The sequence below is a fragment of the Choloepus didactylus genome, chromosome 8 (assembly GCF_015220235.1).
Source record: "Choloepus didactylus isolate mChoDid1 chromosome 8, mChoDid1.pri, whole genome shotgun sequence".
In the NCBI taxonomy this organism is placed as follows: Eukaryota; Metazoa; Chordata; class Mammalia; order Pilosa; family Megalonychidae; genus Choloepus; species Choloepus didactylus.
Genome location: NC_051314.1, coordinates 111,814,069 through 111,839,350, shown reverse-complemented (window position 1 = coordinate 111,839,350; position 25,282 = coordinate 111,814,069). Strand labels below are relative to the sequence as shown.

Below are 25,282 nucleotides of genomic sequence, written 5' to 3'. Positions count from 1 at the left end.
CAATGTGCACCCTAAAGCTGCCAGTAGTTCTCATTGTACTCTCTGTTGCATTAAACCATCTGAAAGCTACACCCATTGAAAGGTTAGTAACTTTAAAATGTTGTTTCTTTTGTAAAGCTTGGGAAAAGTAGAATTAAATACTGCTACATAACTAACAGCCCTTATGCCAGTGAATTCCTGATTAAATCATGCTTTAGAACAATACCTTAAGCTGTTCAATTGTTCCTTGAATTCAGTGTTCTTTAAAGATTAATACCAGTGTCTGATGAAACTCTCTGATGACATGTCTGACAGGAATGGATAGTTCCAGCTTTGTCAAGAAATATGCTGTGGGAATTTACAGGGGCTAAGGCAGAACAAGAGGCAGGAGAAATCAAAAGGTATAATTTCTACTATATTAACCTCATTCTAAAACAAATTTAGAAACACTTAAGTAAAGCATATATTTTATATCAGGTGAAATTTTACTGTATATTTACACAAGTTTTTTTCTCACAGAACTCTGACAATATCCAAAGCTTTTGCACCTCTTTCCAGAAACTGAAATATATAGAATTAAGCAGGTGGTGGGGGTGGGAGGGAATTAAAGTTTTTAGGAAGTTAAACTTAGAGAATTAATGAAAAAGCCATTTGCTATTAGGGAATTCATCCTGTATTACTAGCTGTTGTGCAAATAAAACAGAATTATAAAAAAATTACCCTCCGTGATATTACTTCTGAGCAGCTAAATTAATAGCTCTTGAAAATATTATCCTTAGGTAGCATGTCCATCTGGCTTTCCCAAGAAGGCATATTTTAAAAGGTGTTATATCATTTAAATGGTAATTTTAAGAAAGTTTAAAAACTATGTCAGGTAAAAATGTTAGAGTAATTACCACTTTCAAACTTTAAACTTTTAATTCTTCATTTATTTCAAAGATTCTTAAGTTCAACTTCCTAAATAGCATAATGAGGATTTGTTTTTGCCTAACTTAGTTTTGCCTCCATATAGTCTCATGGGTCTGAACTTATATACTCTTTAAGACCAAGGAAAATTAAGTTTACTTTTGAAAAGAGATTGTTGAATTTCACAGTAGAATCTTCTCATTAAAATTACCAGCATCTTGTCTTTATTTTCTTTCAGGATGCTTTTTTTTTGGGTTGGAAATTGTGGCTATAAGCATATTTTTAAAGCACCTACATATAATAAATAGCAGGCATCATCAGAAGATTTTTTTTGTCACTTCAAGGCTTAGCTAGTTTACGGGATGTTCTTCTCAGAACTGAATATAGTGTTCAATTGGCTGTTTCATGGATAAAAATAACTTCAAAACTGACATAAAGTTTCAAATAGATTAGCAGAACAATTGAGTGATGACAGGAAAATTATCAGTATTACCTAGTATTTCTGTCTCTATCTTAAATCTTTTCTTTCATTAGATGTAGATATTTGCTAATCACCCTTACTTAATATGTCTTTACGGATGTTTGCTAATTATGAGGTGAATTTTACTCAGAAATAGGATAGTGCATAACATTACTTACTATCAAATTATTTTCATACTCATTTTACAATCTCTTACATTGAATTGTTAGCATTATTTCTAAAACATACTAAAAAATTGCTTTATAATGTGTTTCCTAAAACCAGTGTCTTGGTAATTTTTTAAAGGGGGTGGATTTATCCTCCTCAGCTGTTCCACTATGCAATATTCTACAAAATCTCATAAAAAGTTGAGAAAACCTATGTAGAAAATGTCTCAAATTTTAAACACCTTAAAAAATTAAAGTCAATGTAGATTTATTATTCAGTGTCAAATTTTTTATGAAATCAGTTACCTCATTTGGGATTTTTTTCAACTTTTATACATTTATACTATTTTGCACTAGGTTGTAAATAACTTGGTTGGCACATAATCAAAGGGCAGTCAAAAATCTAATAACAGAGGCCAAGCTATAGTTACTAATTGGACCTCCACACATGAATGTTGATTAAGAACAGGGACAACCCTTGAAACTGTAATGTTTTTAAGGGGAGAAAATTTAAGAGTTCTAATCTGGCCAATAGTCATCACTACTCAAAATCTCATGAAGTCAACAATATCCGTGTATGTGGTTCCAAGTGTTCAACAGCTTTAAACTGGTAATTGTTACTAGCAGGCAGGCAGGATTTGTCTGCTCAATGAGGAAAGATGCCAGAAGGTAAGGGTGCCCTGCCTTTTGCTAGCCATTTCAGCCTCCTTTTTGCATCTTAATGATCGTTTTGAATATAATCTTATACATGCTGAATAGTATGTGTAGATAAAATTCTTGTTTGGGAAAGCAGTTTCACAATTAAAAAAACAACAAACCTGAAGGCTATAAATATTTCTTTTAAGTAGAATGATGTCCTTCTAAATAACTCAAATAAGATGTCATTTTAGTTAGAATAATTTTAAAACTTCTTACTGAATTACTGACCATGAGATCAGTTGTCAAGTTACGTCTCAGATATTTAGCAAATAGAGTATTTTACACTCTGCTCTAGGCATTTACCAAATTTATCTTGGAACAGATATTCCTTTGAACTTTCCCAATTTGATTCAAACTTCCCTTTATTGCTTTAAATTTATTAGTTTGAAGTCTCTGGGTGAAATTCCAATTCCTGCTATTTTTCAGAAAAAAGACCGTCTTTTAGAATTTAATGCCAGACGTATGGAATTACCGGGTCAACCCTTAAAAGCATTAAATCATTCTTTCAAAATACACATTGGCCATGCTTAGTGCACATGCAGAGAGATAAATAACTGAACAGATAGTTTGGATATAATTGTTATACAGACCAGGTCATTAGGTCCCAAAGTGGGTTTGCTTTGCCTGAACAATTGGTTTGTCAGCATACAGTTAAACTCAGTAGATATCTGGTTGACCTGATACTGTAAGAAGAGTTTTCTGTATTTGGGAGGAAATAGGGAAGTAAAACCATGTAAGCTGAAACTTTAAAATATTTCCTTTTAGGCTATCTCTACGTAGAGATACAGAAAGTTAAGTACTCCCCATGCAAAGTAAATGCACTGAGACAAAAATCCACATATTGCTCCAAACTGTCTTTCTCCACTGGTATATGGACATTGAGTTTTGTTTCCTGTTTTATAGTTTGTTTCACCAATATTTTGATTTCTATGGAGCTGAAAACTAAAACATTTTCTTAGCTTTCCTAATAATCAGTAACAATGAAGCAATTTGCCAATACCATTTTGAAAGCACACTAAAATAAGAGGTGATACAAAAATATAGAGTTGATATAAATAAATTTGGTAACTAGCAATAGAAGTTAAATTTCAAATGAATTATTTAATCACTATCATAATTTCTGACTTATCTATAATATTATTATGAAATTGTTCAAGGTGGCCGACATAATGTGGTGACTATTAGTACCACTGATACAGAAAGTCTTTTGGCTTTAACTTTTAACATAGTCCTAGCACTAAAATTGCTAAAAGTAAAGGAACCAAGTAGGTGGTAAGAAGATAGTCAAGTTCATGTGTTTATGCTAGTACTAATAGAACTACAATAGTCAGAGTACCCTAAAAGGTGATAAATTTAATTCTTTTTGAGACATTATAATTCATGATATTTCTCTCTTAACACACTGATTCAATAATCTCAGACAACTAAACAAAACTTAACTAATGCTGCTTAATTCTTATTGGAAATGAATATATTTTTTAAAGAAACAAATTTCCACATATTCCAAGTTACAGATAAATTTTACACTCTGTATCCATTTTACATTTGGGAAAATAAATTCCTCAGTAGGGTTTAGAAAAATATAAAACACAGGCACTTTTTCTTTCCTCACCTAGAACTTAATCTGAATCTCCAAAGGAAAAAATTATACTGGGAAATGTAAAACTGAAGCTAATTGGAGAGTGGGCTATATAATTTCCTAGTCAAAAATTGATTGCACTGTATCTTCAAGGTGTCAAAAAAAATCTCAATCATCTAAATATTTGCAAATCAAAACATTTGGTTACTCTGAAAATGGTTCTTTTAGTTATTATCAATATGAGATATTTGGTGTCACATAGCTAGATCTAATCCAGATTGTAAGCCTCTAATCTTTCACATTTGTTTGATGACACCAGTCATCTGGTGGAAAAACGGAAATGCAACACTGCCACCTGTGTGACGCAACGCCTGGCAAATTTTTTAGTTCGTTCCAGCAACAACCTTGGTGTAGTTCTCTCACCTACCAACGTGGGATCCAACACATACGGCAAGAGGAATACAGTTGATGTTTTAAACAGAGAACCACTGAATTACTTCCCCCTTTAGAGATCTTCTTCCTTCTGCGGTTCTCATTGCTTTAGGTATAAACACTCTAGTGATTTCCTGTATTATTTAACAGGGTCTTTAAAATTTCTAGTGTGAATGTAGGTGTCCATGTGTTCCATGTTTCATTTACCAGTACATATATACATGTCAAGTATTGTTATGAAATTAATACTAATTAAAGTTCCACAATAAAAAGGCAAGCTCTTTAAAAATGAAATGTACTTGATGTAAATTTTATTTTAAAAATATAAAAAAGTCATTTCTTCTGCCTATATCTTTATGATCTGAGTTTGAGAATGAAGGAGAAAATGGTAGTTTGAAACTTGGTAAAATGTAAACAGCTAATAGTAAAGGTAAGATTCTGAACATTAGAAAACCAGCAATTGTTAGTGCCCCTGTTAAGCAATCTCTTTCTGCATTAAATCTCTAAAATGAAATGATGCTGTTTTACAAATCAATAAATAAAATAATGCTCCTGACTCAGCTGAAATGTTTTAAAAATTCTATTCTTTGTTGTCCTTGCTGGTACTAAATGGTTATTTAAAAATATAAAAGCAATTTATGCCCATGAGGATTTCATTGTGTATTATCCTCAGTGATCTTTTATTAAATGCATATGTCCTTTTATTCTGTTTAAGTGGCTTTTAGCAAACCACACTCAACTTCTTATGAAAAGTATTGCAAAAGCAATTTGTGTTCCTCCAATAATCATGTCTTCAGTTAAAAGACCACAGACTTCTGGAAACTATGTACTGTATGGCAAGTTACTTTCTTTGTTAACTGGACATTTCTGACAGAGGTAATGCATTTGATTTTCTTTGCTTTTGTTTGTTTGCTTATTGGAAGACAGCTGTAGTTAAGTCAGATTCTTACAAGGTATCAGCTCTTCCCTGACTTTGAGTTAGACACCTTGAAAGTAGCATTAATTCTTGTAAACTGCTATCATGCTGCAGTATGCCATTTCTAAAGGTACTCAATTTTTATTTTCTAAAGAGTAGAAAAAAGAAGCAGCATGCCAATCTTGGTGAGAATCTGTCTCTCTGACATGATTTCTATATTAAAATTTCCCCCTATTAATTGATTAGATTACCAAATTATAGAGTTATTGTTTTTCTATGTGAGTACATAGAGATGAAAGATGTGTATCATGAATTTTATATTAGTTGCACACTGAAATAAATAATACATGCATAAATTCCTATTTGAGATGTTCAACTGTTGGCCCTTCTTTCAAAGTGGACTCAAGATCAAGTTTTCAGATTGAATACAGTACTATTAAATTATAATCTCTTAAACTTACTTATTTAAAATTTTTCACACACTAGTCTACTTTAAATAAAGCTTTACTAAATATCATATTATTATACAGATTTATTTCAACTCCCCAATTTATGGTTCAAGAAATAACAAAAATTTAATGGGTGCTTATGATGTTCAAAGACTTTGTATATAGCAGCACAGAGTTACCAAGAGTAAAAACATAAGAAAGTGCAGATAATAACATGAAAAACCCCAGTGCTAAGAAGGAGAATATAGTTAAGGTGACTATATAATTAATTATCCCAACTGGGAAACTTTTGAGAGGGAAAGAGAAGCTGTTGATTAATAACATTGATATAACAGATATATATATATAGTAGACATTATTCTAAAGTTCTTTCAATAAATTTCTTTTCAAAGTGAAACACAGAAACAAATTCAGCATTATTTCCTTAGGTAGACTGGTATTTGCAGATCAATAAGGAAGCTAAATACATATAGTTCAGGAAAATCTTACTGTCATGAAACTTACCAAACTTTCCCTGGTTTCTAACAATTACTGTGTAAAAATAATGATGCATATCAATTGTTCAATGTAATTGGAGGTACCAATAGAAATATTTTGGTGACTAAATTTACCCCAACCTAGACTTCTGGGGAAGATGACAGGGTGGTGAGCTCCAGGACTCTCCTCCCACCAAAACAACAATTAAACAGGAAGGAACTGACTGAAACAACTATTTTGAAACTCCAGAGGCCAGAAGAACATTGTACAATATCAGGGAGAGCGGGAGGAAGAGGCTGATAAATTACAATAAAGAACTGTAAATTATCTCTGCATGGCAACTACCATAACCCATTCCCTACTCTAGTAGTAGGCCACCTCAGGGTGCAGTCTTGACTAACTGCTGGTGACAGAAAAGGACATAAAAATCCTCTTCTCAAAGAAAAGGGGGCCCGGCCGATCGCTGATCACATCTTTTAATTAGCGAATTTGGATTGCTGGGTCCCTGATCTGAGGCAGCTGCTGTTTCAACCCAGCCCTGACAAAGGCAATAGCAGCCATGTCTTAACCCTTCCCAGACAGGGATGAAGGTATTAGAGATTTAAAGACGCAGCACTTCCTGAGGGCTATAGGGAACAGTTAGCTGAAGGGCTGCCTTTGCTGGACAGGCAAGGAAAAATCAACTTTGAGGAGCTGTTGGAGAAGCTTTTGGTGCCATCCCTGATCCCTTCCCCAGGACACTTTGAAGCCAGTTTGCACTGCCTCCTGGGTCCCTGGCCCTATTTGGCTGGGAAAGACTGGCATAGAAAAGTCCTCTCTGGGGGCCTCTCTTCCCAGAATTTGCCCTCCAGGCAAGAACAGCATGGAACAATGAAAGGAATGTAAAAACCATAGAGGCATAAAGGGGACAACCAATCTCCTGAAAACAGGGGAACTCCAAAACAACTAACAAGCAAAAGCCCAGGACAAGACAGAGACCTGGAAAGACAGGAAAACCCTACACATTGCATTAGCATTGGAAAGACCTTCATGAAAGGAGGTTAAAGCTCAAGAAACTCCGTGTCTTATCACCAGCTGGTGATAAATCCCAGGGGATAAATCCCCAAATTAACATTTAAAAATTTTAAAATGTACAGTATGCACCAAAAGAAAGAAACAGGAAATGATGGTCCATCCAAAGGAAGAGGATAAAAATACAGAAAACAACAATGAAGAAGATGAGAATGTGGACATACCAAACAAAACCTTTAAAAAAATAATCTTAAAAATGCTCAAGGAGATGAAAGAAAATACAGAGAAAGAACTAAAGGATATCAGGAAAACAATGAATGAAAAATATGAGAGCCCAAGTAAAGAGAGAGAAATTTTAAAAAGAAACCAAACAGGCCTACTGGAGTTGAAGACCACAATAACTGAAATTAAAAATGCCGAGGAAGGTTTCACAAGCAGATAGGAGCTAGCAGAAGAAAGAATCAGTGAACTTGAAGACAAGATACTTGAAATGAGTCAGGCTGAGGAACAGAAAGAAAAAAGAAATAATAAAAGCAAAAATAGCCCAAGACAGCTTTGGGATACCAACAAGCACACCAATATACACATAATGGGAGTCCCAGGAAGAGAAGAAAGAGAGAAAGGGGCAGAAGGAATAGTGAAGAAATAATGATGGAGAACTTCCTAAACTTAGCAAAAGACATAAATATGCATATGCAAGAAGATCAGAGAACACAAAACAGGATAAATATTAAAAAAAATACACCCTGTAATATATTGATTATACTATCTTGAGTACACATGGATTTCAATAAGCCAATTACAAGTAAAGAGACTGAAACAGTAATCAAGAACCCCCAACAAAGGAAAGCCCAGGAACAAATGCCTTAACAGAATTCTACCAAACATTCCAAAAAGATTTTACTCCAGTTCTGCTCAAACTCTTTCAAAAAATTTAAGAGGAGGCAACATTACCCTTGAATCAAACCAGATAAAGATACCACAAGAAAAGAAAACTATAGACAAATATCTCTTATGAATATAGATGCAAAAAAAAAACTACACAAAACTAAACTAAACTGCATGTTAAAAGAATTATACACTGTAATCAACTGGACCTTATTCCCTGGTATGCAAGATTGGTTCAACATAAGAAAATCAATTAATGTTATATACTACATTAACATAATGAAAAAACCCACATGATCTCAATCAATAAAGAAAGGCATTTGACAAAATACAGCACCCTTTCTTGATAAAAACACTTAGAATGCTAGGAATTGAAGGAAACTTACTCAACAAGATAAGGGGCATATATGAAAAGCTGGCTAACATTCTACTTAATGGTGAAAGCCTGAAAGCTTTCCCTCTGAGATCAGGAACAAGACAAGATGTCCACTGTCACCACTGTGAAACAACATTACAGTGGAAGCTCTTGCAAAAGCAATTAGGCAAGAAAAGAAATAAAAGGTATCCTAATTGGAAAGGAGGAAGTAAAACTTTTCTGATTTGCAGATGATATGATCCATTATGCAGAAAATCCTAAAAATTCCACAGCTGAGCTCCTAGAGGTAATAAATGAATTCAGCAAAGTGGCAGGGTATAGAACACACCCAAATATGAGTATTGTTTCCATAAACAAGCAATGAACAATCCGAAGAAAAAATAAAGAAAAAAGTTCCATTACAGTAGCAACCAAAAGAATCAAATATCTAGGAATAAATCTAACCAAGGATGTAAAGGACTTGTACAGAGAAAACTACAAACCATTGCTAAAAGAAATCAAAGACCTAAGTAAATGGACGGATATTCTGTGTTCATGGATTGGAAGACTCAATATCATTAAGATGCAACATAGCATGTTAAGATGCAATTAACATTGCACCCAAAGCAATGTCATCCCAATCAAAATTCCAAAAACCTTCTTTGCAGAAATGGAAAAGCCAATCATCAAATTTATATGGAAAGGAAAGGGGCCCCAAATAGCTAACGCCATCCTGAAAAAGAAGAATGAAGTTAGATGCCTCAAACTTCCCAATCTTAAAACCTATTGCAAAGCCACAGTAATCATAACAGCATGATACTGGCACAAGGACAGACATTTCAAACAATGGCATAGCATTAAGAGCTCAGAAATCAACCCTCACATTTATGGTCAACTGATTTTTGACAAGGTGGCAACTACTCAATTGGGAAAGAATCATCTCTTCAACAAATGGTGCAGGGAAAACTGGATCCCCATTTGGAAAAACAAAAAAAAAGGAAGACCCCTATCTCACACCATGTTCAAAAATCAACTAAAAATGGATCAAATACCTTAATATAAGATCAAGAACTCTAAAACTCCTAGAAGAAAATGTTGGGAGGCATCTTCAGTATCTACTGCTAAGCAATGGTTTCTCAGATTTTATACACAAAGCACAAGCAACAAAAGAAAAATAGATAAATGGGACCTCATCAAAATTAAAAAAGCTTTATTCCTCAAAGGACTTTATCACGAAGGTAAAATGACAACCTACACAACTACACAATAGGAGAAAGTATTTGGAAACCACATACCCAATAAAGGGTTAATATTGAGAATATATAAAGAAATCCTTCATCTTAAGAACAGAAAGACAACCCAATTTAAAAAATGAGCAAAATGGCTAAGCCAACTTGAAAGGTGAAATCACTGCCCTCCCCCCTACGTGGGATCAGACACCCAGGGGAGTGAATCTCCCTGGCAACGTAGAATATGACTCCCGGGGAGGAATGTAGACCCGGCATCGTGGGACGGAGAACATCTTCTTGACCAAAAGGGGGATGTGAAAGGAAATGAAATAAGCTTCAGTGGCAGAGAGATTCCAAAACGAGCCGAGAGGTCACTCTGGTGGGCACTCTTACGCACACTTTAGACAACCCTTTTTAGGTCCTAAAGAATTGGGGTAGCTGGTGGTGGATACCTGAAACTATCAAACTACAACCCAGAACCCATGAATCTCAAAGACAGTTGTATAAAAATGTAGCTTATGAGGGGTGACAATGGGATTGGGAAAGCCATAAGGACCACACTCCACTTTGTCTAGTTTATGGATGGAGGAGTAGAAAAATAGGGGAAGGAAACAAACAGACAAAGGTACCCAGTGTTCTTTTTTACTTCAATTGCTCTTTTTCACTCTAATTATTATTCTTGTTATTTTTGTGTGTGTGCTAATGAAGGTGTCAGGGATTGATTTAGGTGATGAATATACAACTATGTAATGGTACTGTAAACAATTGAAAGTACGATTTGTTTTGTATGACTGCGTGGTATGTGAATATATCTCAATAAAATGATGATTAAAAAAAAAAAATGAGCAAAAGACTTGAAAGACATCTCTTCAAAGAAGATATATAAATGGCCAGAAAAGATGCTCAACATCACTGGCTATCAGGTAAATGCAAATCAAAACCACAATGAGATGTCATTTTACACCCATTAGAATGACTGTACTTAAAAAATGGAAAATACTAAGTGTTGGAGAGGATGCAGAAAAATAGGAACAGTCACTTATTGTTAGTAGCAATGTAAAATAGTACAGCCTCTGTGGAAGACAGTTTGGAGGTTCCTCAGAAAGTTAAGTATAGAACTACCATATGACCCAGCAATCCCATACTAGGTAAATAACCAAAAGAATTGAAAGCAGGGATTCGAACAGATATTTGTACACAAATGTTCATAGCAGCATTATTCACAATTGCCAGAATATGGAAGCAATCCAAGTTTCTATCCACTGATGAATGGATAAAGAAAATGTGGTATATACATGCAATGGAATATTGTTCAACCATAAAAAAGGAATGCAGTCCTGATACATGTCACAACATGGATGAACCTTGAAGACACTGTGTTGAGTGAAATAAGCCAGTCAATACAAAAAGGGCAAATATTGTTTGATCTCACTGTTTTGAAACAATTAGAATAAGCAAACTCTTGGAGTCAGAATCTAGAATATAGGTCACCAGGGTTTAGGGGTGGGATAGGGAATGGGACTTTAAGGCTTAAAATGTACAGCATTCCTATTTGGAGTGATGGAAATGTTTTGGTAATGGTGGTTGTGATAGTAACACAATATTGTGAATGCAATTAACAGCCAATATACATACCTGAATATGATTAAAAAGGGAAATGTTAGATTGTATATACGGTAACAGAATAAAAATTTAAAAAAAAAAATCCATGGAACTACACTACACAAGCTGGGAACTCTAAGTTAATCCATGGACTTTTATTAGTAAAATCACAATTATATAAATATGCTATCATCAATTGTAACAAATGTTCCACACCAGTGCAAAGTGTTGGTGGTGGAATAGTATATGAGAATCCTGTATTTTATGCATGATTGCTCTGTAAACTCCCAACTTCTCTAATAAAAAATAAATTTATCCCAAACTTGTGCCTATGGTACATGAAATCAGGGGTACCCTTGAGCAACCTAAAAGTGAGTTAAGCATCCAAATAGTTCATATACCTACTACAAACTACATTTTATTAAACATTTAGAATTACAAATGATTCCTCTAGCTTCTATGCTTCAATACAGGGTCAGAACTAAGAATTTGTTTAGTGATACCACATTTAAAAATTCTAGAAATCCTCTTTGGCTTTGTAAGAGGACATTACGCATGTAGCTCTCATTTCTCTGAATCCTGACTTATCAGGCAATATTATGCTTAATTAAAGAATTACTTTTGGTTAATAGTAGAAAAGTGAGCATTGTGAGTCCAATACTCCTTTGGCTAACACAGAGCCTGAGTACTAGATGGGGCTTTTCATATAAACAGGAAAAATTATTCTTTTCCTACACATTCTTCTCCCTGCTACATACAAACCATGCAAACCTATGGAAAGATTCAACTTATTACACTCAATGGATTTGTGGTAGATATTTTTAGCATTCACCAATATCCTCTCCTTTCTGAGCACATTAGAGATCATGTTTTTCAGTCCGCATTGCCTTCAGTCAGGGCCATGTGGCTAGTTCTGGCCAATAAAATATAAGAAGAAGAGATATAAGTCACTTTCAGGCTTATTCAGTAAAAAGATTACATGCAAATATTCAATCTTTCTCTTTCCTCTGGTGTAGTAGCACGCTGTTCCTGATGGGGAGGCCTCCATCAGACTGAGTCCCTGAGTAACTTCATGGAAGAGAATGGCCTGATTTGTTTTGTACATGGAATGTGAAGAAGAAATAAACCTTTGTGATTTGAATCTACAGTCTAGCCTAATACTATAACCAAAATCAAACTTTTCATCCTATCTCCCAAATTTGCTTCTCCTGCTTATTCTTTTACATTTAATAATAGCACAACCATTCGTCCACTTTAAGTCAGTCTTGAAATCTTGGAATGGTCTCTCATTGCTCTAATTCCCTGCTCCATACATTCAATCAGTTACCAGGAAATGTACTCTAATGCCTCCTTGCTGCTAAGTCATGCATCTCCTTTCTTCTCTCATTGTCATTGTAATTCAGGTCCTTTTTACTTCAAACCAGAACTACTATGACAGCCTGTCAGTAGTTCTCCATCCTCCTTTTTTTTTTTTCTGCCATTCCATACACTGAGATCAGAATAAGTTTCCAAACGCACATATCTTACTGACATTCTTCTACACAGAAGTTTTCAAAGTCTTGTTGTTGCCTACTAAAATATATCAAATTAGCCTCACATATTCAAGCTCCTCTATAATTTAACCCCACTCTATTTCTCCAACATAAACTCACATAATTTCATTTCATATATGCTCCTGCCAAACTGTTTTTGCTCTCTTAGTTATGTCTTTTAAACTGTTATCAGAACATTTCTTCTTATTTTTCAGCCTCTGTCTCTGTCCCCATTCCCCCCAAACTGAATAAGTGCCTTAGCACAGACTTTTGAAACACTTCAATGGCAAAATCTTCAAGAATCTTTCATCATTGCCCTACTGAATATTATTTCTCCCCACAATGATCTCTCATCACAATTTGTGATTATCTTTTATATTTAAAAGGAACACTATATCAGAGTATTATACTATTTCATTTAGATTTAAACTGCTATATTATAGAAGTATATTGTTGCTATATTGTTTTTGTGATTGTCTCATTTCTTCAGGTGAACGATAAACAGAATCTAAAAGCTCAGGTCTACTGAGTTAGAGTGGCTTTGACAGCCATATTATAGAGTTTTGGGAAAACCCCAATACCTCCTTTTGGAATCTATAAAATGCTATTGCTTATAATTAATTAATAGGAGTCTCTCATTATATATGGGAAAGAAATCTTTATAATACAGTGCTGTGTTTTTTTGTTCCTAAAGAAATCACTGAGTAACAAGGTCCAAAGGAAAATTCCACGGCTTCCAGGGTCCCTTGAGCATCTACTAAAGGTGTGAAATACACCTATACTAGGTAGAAGTAAGCAATGGCAACATCTTTAAAAATTGCAGCCAAATTCTTCACCTCTTTTCAGTTGTGTAGGAGGTGTCAATAGCATCCCTGATGATTTCAAACCTGCTATTTCTTCATGATGACACAGTGGAAATGCTTACAAGGTGAAAAATAAACTACAGTATGGACCAGAGATTTAAATTTTGATGTGTCATCATTGATCCTAAGTTTCTTTTGTGTCTTGGAAAAGGCCAGAAATATACATTCCTGGGACCGAAAGATAGAAAACCCTTCTCTATCCCTATGAGAGAATCACCATTTGCTGCTGGTCACCTGTGCAGCTGACAACTAAGGATATCTGCAATTGTTCCAGAGCAAAACCCCTTGGAGGTACTGGGGGAGAACCAAATAGTGTGCATCCTCATTAGTGCAGTATGTTGGCAAGTCTATGTCTCCTAGAGTCACATAGACCTACCTGGGTGACTTTGATTAAGTTACTCTGAGCCTCTGTTTCCTCATATGTGACATGAAAAGAATAATAAATAAACCAGAAAGTGGCTGCAAAGATTAAATGTAATCATGTCAGTGACAATAGCTAGGATTTTGGCTGAAAACCTGCCCTGCAATAAACAATGGTACCTTCCCATTTCCTTTATAGAGGAAGCCTCACTTTTCTCCCTAAAATGCATATCCCACAGGGTCACCTTACCACAGAATGGCATTGGGCCCATTTGTAGGGGAAAGGTATCTCAGGAAGGTGCTTGACGGGGCATTTAATATGTTCTTTAATGAGAGAGACTCTACTCTAAGCCTGAAGGCATGAATGTCCTTATCTGTTTACCTAACTCTATTTGCACTTGGTACGATTTAGGGTAAGACTCGTTAATTGCTGATCTTCCATTGCCTTCCCTCTTAGAACTACATCTATGGCAAACTCACTATGTGCAAGATGCTGTTCCGAGCTCATTCACACACACTATCTGATTGAATCCTCATAACAAAAGAAAAAAATAATATTATTATCTATTTTACAGATGAAGAAAATGAAGTAGAAGATGGTGAAGTGATTTGCCTTAGGTCACACAGCTAGTAAGTGGTAGAGCCAAGATTTTAACCCAAACATCCATTCATTCCAAGCGTTTGCTGAGCACCTGTTACATGTCACACACTCCTTAAGTGTTCGGGATTGTTAGTAAACTAGAAACACAAAATCTCCTGCCCTTGTGGAACTTATATTCTAGTTTTGAGTTGGGGGTAGGAACCAGAGCTTGTTCTCTTAGCCACTGATACCCCCCTGACAGATTTGTAAAAGTCTATCATCTTCTTTTTAGAGTGGCATAAACTAAATTACACACATTGTCAGGAAAACAAGAAATCATGGCAGAATTAAGACAAAATTGACACTATTTTCTAAGTACCATCTACATGTACCTTATGTATATTATTGTTAGCCGTCACAAAACCCCATAGGACAGGTATTGTTACCCTCTTTTACTGGAAGAAACTAAGGAATAGAAAATGAGCTACTCATCCAAGATCACACAGTTAATGAGTGGAACCACTGTTTGAACCTAGTTTTATTAGCTGGATTTGAAGTAATTTCTCTATCTCATGTCTAAACAAAAATAGTTTCTTCTACTTCCACTGTGGTTTATTTTGTGTTGAGCCAGGCCAAATCACTTTGTTTTGGAACTGGATAAATAAGTCAGACAAAAGAACAAAGGAAATAAGATATTTATTCAAAATAAGAAGAGTTTATTTGATTTTTTGGGGAAAACAATCTTAAGTCTACCCAGTTTGACAAAGTTTTGCTTTGTTTTAAGGTTTCAACTGGGAGAGAGTATGAAAAATATAATACATATGAGATATTTCCAATACTGAAAGATTGCTAGTAGCTCACCCTTTTATTTTTATTGCCAATATCACTTAGATTATCATACTGAGTTTTCTATTGACACTTTTACTTCTTTGTTCTGTAAAAAACTGAGATAACTTTTTTTTTTTTTCTGGTTAAATGAAAACTGCTCAGTGAATAGGCCTGCATCCTCTAGCCGGTACTTCAACTTCCTTCCTCAGGGATCTTCAAGCTGGTCTTCAGTCTACATTCCCAGCTGCATTGCTACCCCTCCATTTTGTGTATTAAATTTCTACCAACTTCCTATTCACACCTCACACTCACCCACCTCTATACTTTTGCTCATATAATTTGCTCAATTTGCAAAATTCTTCTTTCACCTCTGGGAGTCTAAATTTGACACACCCTTCAGGTTTTGCTCAAATGTCTCATTCTCTATGGAACTTCTCATGATCTCAGCTCTCCTATGAATTTACTTAGACTTTTATTTGTAGCTGTCTTCTGATAGTTTATTCAGTCATTCAACAAATTTATTCATTCATTTAACAAACACTTAATGAACTTTTGAATTTTTACCATTTTAGTCTTTGGGTTTCAGGGATACCTTGAATAAGTTCACAGTCTCTACCTTGTATTTTGGTTGTGTATGCCCAGGTATTATTCCCTCATTTAGCCTATAATGTACCTGAGGACAAGGATACATAAGTTATATCTGTACTTCTCACAATATTTAAGCACATAATAGGTGCTCAAGATGTTTTGGATGAATAAATGCATTCTATAAATAAATGAACAAATAAAAATGAATGAATGATAGAGCTTTAGTATAGTTATGATTTAAGGCAGTCTGATGAAAGTGATAGATTGTGGCATCTTCAACCCCTTCTGTAAAACAGGGATAGTAATACCTGCCTTTGTAGGATTTTTTTAAAGATTAGGAAAAGGAAACAAGCAAAAAGTACCTGGCACATCATTGGTTTTCCACTAGTGGTAGTTGTTACAGCCATTATAATGTGTACAAAAACAAAGAAATGGTATTATTATGGGTATTTTTGTTATTAATAGCAAACTAGAAGGAGTTAAGAGAAAGAAAAAGGTAAATAGAGGTAACAAAAGTAGGTGCAAAACAAGATGGGGAAAGGTACCAAGATAAAGTAAAGGGGAAATAATAATGATAATAATCCACCCAAATCCTAAATAGGATTTTAGCACCAGATACCTTAGCTGCTCTAATAACCAATGACGCAAAGGCACTTTCACTGTATAACAGCATCTAGAATTACAAAATTTTGAAAGAATCATTCAAGATACAGGCTCTGAAAATCCTTGCCTTGATTGTTCTCCTCATGTCTCTCCACCCACTTCCTTGTGGGAATATTCTTTTTGTGATTCAGAACAAAGGTGATGATTAGTGGAAAAGTGGCATGCAAATCCTAAAAAGGAACAGCAGACCATATAGAAACAGCACACTTGGTAGAGTTTACCTGACTATAAGTAGACTAGAAGGGTGGGAAGAAATTAAGGATAGAATTAAGTAGTCACAAATGTTACCCCATGTATAGCAAATATATGTTAATAAATATTTTTAAAATTAAAATCCTAGATTAGCGTTATTTAAAGGAAAATTAATTCTATCAAAAAAATTGTAGACTTCCAAAAAAAAAATCTCTTCATCTCCATGGATATAATGCCCTCATTATTCTATAGACATATAATAATGGATGCCTATGAAATGATGAAATAATTAGTATGGGCTTATGTAAGGTTGGAAGACTCTGGTCCCACACATAACTATAACTGTGTGATAAAACTGTGTTCTAGTTTGTAATAATTCACTTCATTTATTTGAATGCATGCCTCCACTTTCAGAAATATGTATAGCCTGATCAGACAACAGGTTTTGAGAAGAACTCCTGTTCAAATTAACTCCTGTAACTTTCTATAATTTGAAATATCAGGCAGGTCGTTGTGAGTTTCTGGTTCTTTTTTCAAAATTGTAAATAAATAAACATCTCAATTTCTCTTAGCCTCAATTTCCTCATTTCTATATGAATAAAATAATAATATCTACTTTACAAAGATATGAGGATAAGAGATATGATATTAAAATCACTTAGTATATAATACCTGCTAATACAACACAATAAATTTTAGCTGTGATTATTATTAACTGTGGCATTGACCAAAGCATGCTTCACCAAAGTGTGAAGTGATATGTATATCACTTCATTACTTTCACATTTGGCCCCACCTTGATTCTGAGACTTCTGACAAAAAAATTAAAAAAAGAAAGAGAGAGAGAAAATATAAAGACAAAGGTCAAGATGTTTAGGGGATTCTAACAGCTACAACTGGTAAAATACTGTAGGTGCAGGATTAGTCTTCTAGAGAGTAGTCAAATGTAGATAAGACCCTTTAGTACATTGTCACTGTAAACACCATAATACAACAATCTAATGAATCCTTAAAAGCGGCTATTTTAAGACGTAACGTGCTGAGGCTCTTTAATATCTTTTAAATCCCACACATCTCTAGTACATGTTGCCCTTTTGGTATATTTGAGTTAGAAAACTGAATCACCTAAAATGGATAATGCACTGTTTTACCACTAAAACTGAGCCTGGTCACTGTGACCAGTAATCTGAAGTGAATTATTTTTTCATCTGTAATACAGGGAGGCAACAGGGTATGATATAATGTTTTCTCATCTAAAAAAGTGTTATACTCATTCCAGTTATATTTTATTATATATTTTCATCTGGAAATTTGCTTCAGAAAAACTTTGGTATTATCCACCTACACCCTTTCTTTCTAATTGCCTTTTCTATGGAAATATCTTTAAAGTGCAATTTAGCTTATAGAAATATCCATAGATGTGACCATAATTTTTAAATACAGGTAAGACTCATTAATGGCTAACACTCAACATTGGCTTAAGAGGTTAAAAAGTGATCAGTGTCCCAAATGGAAAGCAAAAACTCAAAAAGACAGTCCACCCTCTTCCCTTTTCCTTATATACACACATACTTTATTCTGCCATGTAAATATAACAGAAGATACTGTAGCAAAATCAAGATGAATTTGCATCTCAAGGGTATGTTTTCTTATACTGTAGTTCATACTGAATTTAGATATTAGGTATCTTTCCAATTAGCCCCATTTAGCATGGGTTTAACACCAAGATTTACAGCATAAGGAACAGGAGAACATAAACCACAAATGACATAAGTGCCACGAGGAAATAAAGAAATATTCACACCCACACAGAGATAAAAGAAATAAAATGATAGGAAAAGAAACCAGGTCTTCTTGAAAATGAGGTGCGTCACATGAGCTTTTCAGAGTCCTATTTCCTACTCTCTTTTACCATTTTAAAATCTAAATAAATGTATATTATTTCACTAGATTACCATATTATATTCTTACAAATGTAGACGAAATCAGATTGTCACTATAAAACATTTTATTTGTGAAACAAAAATGTTGGTGAACTGAGTATGTTCACTTTGCCAAACCAGGTATTTTTAGAGTTTTCCAGAAATTTTTAGCCACATAAAATAACTTGCAATGTCAGTTTTGATACAAGGCTTATAAGTTTAAGAGGTGCTAGCCAAAGGTAAATCTATATAATATTGAGTTCCTAAAGTGCTGTCACATTCTGTCACATACTTTATTTTGCTCAACAAACATGGACTTATAAGCCTTAAACTCAGAGTGGCTAATGTCCACAAAAAGGAAAAGAATGTAAACCTGCAAAAAGATTTTGAAAAATGCTGTAAAAAAATACGGCAAAAATACTGCAAAAATTTTTTGAAAAATAGTATATATCTAGTTAAAATAATCATAAAATTTGCAATGTATAATGCAGAATTTTGGAAAAGAAGAAAGAAAATATTCACCCAAGCTTATAAATCACCCACAATTTCTTCCAGTCTGTCCCCCAGTCTTTTCCTGCCAAAACTTACATCATATACTTGAACATTTTGGAATACCCAAGCTGCAACCACCACATCTGCACTACTTCTAATTTTTAAACCCAAAAAACCTAAATATCTGATGCTTCCAGGATTGCCAACAGACCATCTAAGTAGGTAGACCTATTTAAGCTTCCTAGAATTGGCTAAAATCAGAGATATCTAAATCTTCTCTTGTATATCCTAAAAAGATTAGATATCCATGTGACATATAATTTTTAAAATTAGATTAAAGATATAAATGTCACCAGAGAGCCTGACATATTATAAGGCTCAATAGTTGGTAGCTCCCCACTGCTGCTATTGCTAGACAAAGTAACTGAAAAGTTGGCACAGTTGAGATCTATCTCGTCCTTGTTATGCCTCTTAGCAGTTGCATTAAGTAATCTTTCTACTTTCTGTCCTCATTTCAAACATGGGGATTATAATCCTACTTTTTTCTGCTTATAAGAAATAAATGACTATATAGATTTAAAATGCTACATAAATCTGACATTATCATCATTTTTATAACTGATAAATTCTACTTTAAAAGTTTTCCTTTATAGAGTGGTACACATTTGATCCAAATGCCTTGACTGTCCTCACAAATTCCCATGTAAAACATAATCATCTCATGGACTTGATGGCATGCTTCTGAAGTTAAATCCATTCCCACAAGTCATAAAGATACCTCAAGGTAAAATGGCAAAATATCTCTGTGAAAGCAGAAAAACTAGTACAGTATACTGAAGTGAAGGGAGGCTTGCAGGAAGGAAAAATTACAATCTTGTTGTCTTCCTGAGGAGAAGGCCAAATATTTACTGAAAGAGAGGTGTTATTGAAAAAGTTGAAATAATCATGCCCTTCTCTCAAGCAATATTTACATTCAAAATAAATTGCAAGTGCAAGCACCCTGAACAAATGGGATTAATGTGGCATAATCAGAAAATAGCCTTATTCTTTTCCCTCCAATGCTTATCAGATTGGTTTTATAGTGCCAGTTATTTTCCAGACACTAAATGAAATCTCAGACAGGCTACACCACTTTTTGTTCACTTCCAAAAGATAAGAAAAAGTCCCCTCATTTCCCCAAGAGGCTCAGTTCTTACCAATATATCTAATTCACTTTGTACTTCATTTAAATGAAAACTTCTTCCCTTCCACTACAGCAGGTCTAAAGCCTGCAGTTGGAAACAGTCCCAGTTGTTTCTCTATGTTCCATCCCGGCTCATCTTGCACCCACTGTAAGTCTTCCCCTGGCACCCACTATAAGTCTTCCCCCACTGCTGAACAAGGTTGCTTCTGTCTCATGCAGAGCTGAAGCTAGTAGGGGAGGAGTTAAGGAAGCAGGAAATGTCACCCTTGCCTTCTTTGACCAGTGCAGATATTTAAAACTTACTCTTTTTTACGGTGTTAGGGATTGAATCATGTACTCCACAAGAGACAGGGGACATGATCGCAACCCCTGGTCCTCTGGATGTGAACCCATTTGTAAATAGGACCTCTGAAGATGTTACTAGTTAAGGTGTGCCTGAACTAAATGAGGGTGGGACTTAATCCAATATGACTGAAATCCTTATAAGCAAAGAAAATTGGACAGAAGAAACCATGGAAGCAGCAGGAAGATGGATATCTATGGAACCCAGAAAAGAAAGAAAAAGCCCCCTGCCCCGTACATTGTCATGTAATGGAAAAGCCAATAAACCCCAAAGGTTGCCAGAAAGCAAGAAGATACCAACCTCAGAAGAAAGCAAGCCTACTGGCCTCTGAAACTGTGAGCCAATAGATTTCTGTTGTTTAAGCCAACCCATTGTACTGTATTTCTTTTAGCTGCCAGGAAGCTAAAACATAAGGCCACTTCCATGGGTTCTTTGAAGATCCCACTTCTCATTAGTGATCTGTCAGCTGCCTTATCCTTGGCAGGGGCAAATGCCTCTCTTCTCATTAGTCACACACAATTCTTTCCTTCAACTTTGGGTATAAGACATACACTTTCATGATCTTTCTACTGAGGTTTCATCACCCATCCATATGACCCAATCAGCCTAAGATCTAAGATAGCCCCCAAACTAGCTCCAGTTGACCCACTGTTTGTTTGTTTGTTTATTTCCTAGAAGCAGATATAGCCAAAGCCTTTTGCCTTTTAGACTTCTTAAGCATGAGTTTGACACCAGTCCCCTGTGTCCCCCAAACTGCAGAGGTCAAATATAATGTACACCAAGCAAACTTCTTTAAGTCATGCTTACCAGGCTTGAGGTCAGGAGAAGGAAATCCCCATCCTTTCCTCACAGCGGTAGGGATGAAACATAGCAGCACAACTTTCTCCAAAGAAATTCCCCTCTAATATACAATGTACCTTTCTACCTATACAAACCTTAGAAAACTGGCAAAGGGTGATCAGTTAAGTGTCATAAAACCCATTCTTGTCCTTCTCCTTTGCAAGGGCATAGGTGATCTAGAACACTGGTCTCTAGACCAGGCTATGTGACATTTAGGGTACACAAAGATGTTCCAAGGTATACAGGCATAAGTAGTTTTAAGGGAATCCATCTCCAATTATACAACTTCTGTTTAGAATCATTTGTAAAACTGATCTGCCTGAAAATGGACATAGAGTTTAGACATCATGCTAGTTCTCCTTTTCCCACCTCCTGTCTCAAAATTCCCTTTTCTTGCATGACAAAAGAAAAGCCTTACCTCTTAACTTACCCCAAATCTTAATGTGGCACATTCCATCTTCCCCTATTATTATCAAAGAATACATTCCCCCTGAGGTCAGATCCCTCATGGGGACCCTGCTTTCTTTCTCTAAGTCTCACATTTACTAGTGGCCAAATACCTTATACTTTTGCAATTAATTTTCCTAAAGAAGATTTTATTGCACTCTTAAAATCACAATACCTACTTACATTCAGGAAAAGGGCTAGAAGCTTCCACAAAGCAATCTAGGTAGCAACCTAAACTTTAGAAACCAGCTTCCTTTATTTAGGATTAACTGCTCCTGTTCAGAGGATGATAAGCTCATTAAGTCCATTAAATATATTGTTATAAATGTAACCATTTTCAACCATGAAACAAAATATCTAACTAATAGAGATATAAAGTTTTCAAACATCCATTTTTCTGTCCAGCTGTCAAGATCTTTTAAGCATCTTAGAGAAAAGTCAGATTAGAAAATTAAAATTTGGCACACATAAATATGTCTCTGCTCAGCCTATGGAAAAAAATGTCCTACAATACACAATGCCCAATTTAATGCTATTGTTTTCAAGGCAACATTATCAATTGTAGGTGCCTGTAAATGAAAGAGAAACAAGTATAATGAGTAATGCTTTTATACATCTAGATAAAATTTGTAGGTATATTTCTCAGAATTGAGAAAGTGAATAATTCTAACAATTAAGTAACAAATCTTCTGTAAGGATTGTGTTTGCTTTCAACAACATTGAAGGAAAACGAAGTTGTCAGTCAGTAGAGCAATAAAAATAATTTTAGGTAGCAGATCACTATTTGACTTTTGATATATAACTATAAGGAGTTCAAAGAATTGAGTGACATTAATAAAATTCCTTCCCCTCAACTACATTTTCATGAAAACAATATTCCTTAGTGTTGACATTTATAAAATAATAAAAATGGAATTGGTAATAAACCTTGTCTCAATATATCAATAAATAGAAGCAAGCATAATTCAACAGTTGCTCCATTGAAGAGCTATTTCCAGAGTTTCTACGAATTCTGGCCCTGTTTCCAGATCAGGTGGTAGTCAATTTCAAGGCAGAAGCATGGACTCATGCACAAACAGTCCTTCAGAACTCAGTGAAGTAACCTGTAGGGTCTTTAGAAACAGTTCTATCTGTGTGACTGAGTCTAGAACCTACCTTATGATTCTGGTAAACATGACTTAGTGGCTCAGCAAAAACCCACTGTGTCCTGACTTCGTTCCAGAAAGACAAACTAGAACTTAGAGAAACCTGTTTCTGTACAAGGTTATATGGCCAAATCTACAAATCCAGCTCTGCATGAAGGAAAAGGGGTGCATGCTGGGAAACAGTTAATCATCCCAGGAAGAGATGAGTATAACAGTATTTTCTCAGAAATTTAGATGTTTCAAGTATCTGGAAGTGGGTGAGACATGCAAGCCCCTTAAATTCAGTGGCTGAGATTAATTCACATAAAATAGCATGTCCTTCCACTAATATGGTTCTGACACTTGCTTACCATCTTGACAGGAAGATAGTGATGATAAAAAAACAGGAACTATACTAATACTAACACGAATAATACATTATTTCAAACATTATATAAATTGTGTAATAATTAAGCTAGTAGTCCTACTAAAATCAGGAAAAAATAAAGGTTACCTCATAATACTGTTATTCAGCATTCTTCTGCAAATTTTAATTAACATGAGAAGACAAGAAAAGGAAATAAATATATAAGTACTGTAGATAAAAAATCAATTTTTAATTGAAGACGATTATTAATACATTTAAATTACAAAAATAATCTTAAAAAATTATAATTAATAAAAGGTTTTAATTCAATGATATAAGATAAAATATACACAACCAAAGGCTTTTCTTTATTCTATCAGTAACATATAAAAATTAGAATTAAAAAAAAACTCATTCACAATAACAATCAAACGATAAAATGTCTTGGAAAATTTTAACAAAAATGCACAGGAACCATATGAAGGAAATCACAAAACATTATATTGAAGAACATAAAATATAGCTTGCAGAAATTAGGAAAAACCACCCTGCTTCCTGGACAAGAAAATATAACATTATCAAAATATGTATCTTTCCTAAATAAACAGTTAATGCAATTTTAGACATAATTTCACTCAGATTTTATTATTCAGGATTTCTTTTAGAACTGAACAAAATGGTTTTAAAGTATATATGGATGAATAAATGTGTAAGATTTGCTGAAAAATATTGAACAAGATGATGGGCACTTGCCATACAAAATACTAAACCTGTAACACTAATCTGATTAAACAGCATGCTATCAGCACAAGAATAGACAAGATCATTCGTACAAAACTGAGTCCATAACTAGAGTCAGTATAAATTAAAATGTAATATATAATAGATATCACAATCATAGTTCAGCAGGAAAACTACAGTTTATCAAAAATGTTATTCATATCATAATTAGATCTCCATCTAGTAGGACAAAAGAGTGATACCTCTGTCTAATGTCATGTTCAAAATTAAAATGTAAAAAATAAAAACATTTGAAAAAATTAGGAAATTGTTTGTATACCTCAGGATGAAGAACTTCTTTTAAAAGACAAGAAACCAAAAATCCATAAGGGAAAAAATTTACAGGGTTAACTTCAAACACACAATTACACAATGGCAAAAAATACCAAAACATAGGGTTTTAAAAAAATAATAGTCAAGAAGAAAATGTTTCAGACATGTATGAGAGACTAGGGTTTATACATCTAATGTAAAAAAAAAAACAGGACTCACAAATTGGTTTTTAAAAATGGGTAAAATGTATGAACTGGGGTTCATAAAAGAAATACTAATGAATAAGAGAATTTTTTAAAGAATATTTTTACAAAAGATGCTCAATCTCACTAGCAGCCAAGGAAATGCTATTCAAAATAATGCATTTTTCATATCTTGAGTTAGCAAAAATCAAAAAGACTCATAACACAATGGAATGGTGTGGGAAAATGGTGAGATTGTGAATTTCAGTATATATTATTTCTGTTATTTCACTTTTGGAAATCTACTCTATAGAAATGAGTGTTCCTGACTAGGATATGTGGACTAAGAATGATTTAGATACATGTACTGACTTAGGGATAGCCACATACCTAGCTAAATGAATACAAGTCAAGCTATATATACAATGATGATATTATTCTTATAAATAAAAGCAGATGCAAACATAAATATATAAACATATAATTATATATGTTTCATATTTTTAAATAACTATATATTTATATGAATCAAATCGGCTTTTTCTTTTTACACTTTTGTGTTGTTTGGCTATTA

General features: G+C 34.4%; 2 protein-coding genes across 4 annotated transcripts in view; one reads left to right on the top strand and one right to left on the bottom strand.

The window, feature by feature from the left end:
- SLCO1A2 (solute carrier organic anion transporter family member 1A2) overlaps positions 1-25,282 on the bottom strand; it is a 201,948-nt gene that overhangs the window by 110,382 nt on the left and 66,284 nt on the right. The gene's annotated exons all lie outside the window — the stretch shown is intronic.
- Positions 3-4,299, top strand: LOC119541297 (islet amyloid polypeptide). The gene is made up of 2 exons (XM_037845089.1): positions 3-82; positions 4,110-4,299. Exons 1-2 carry the CDS (start codon positions 3-5, stop codon positions 4,297-4,299), a joined length of 270 nt encoding a protein of 89 aa, XP_037701017.1.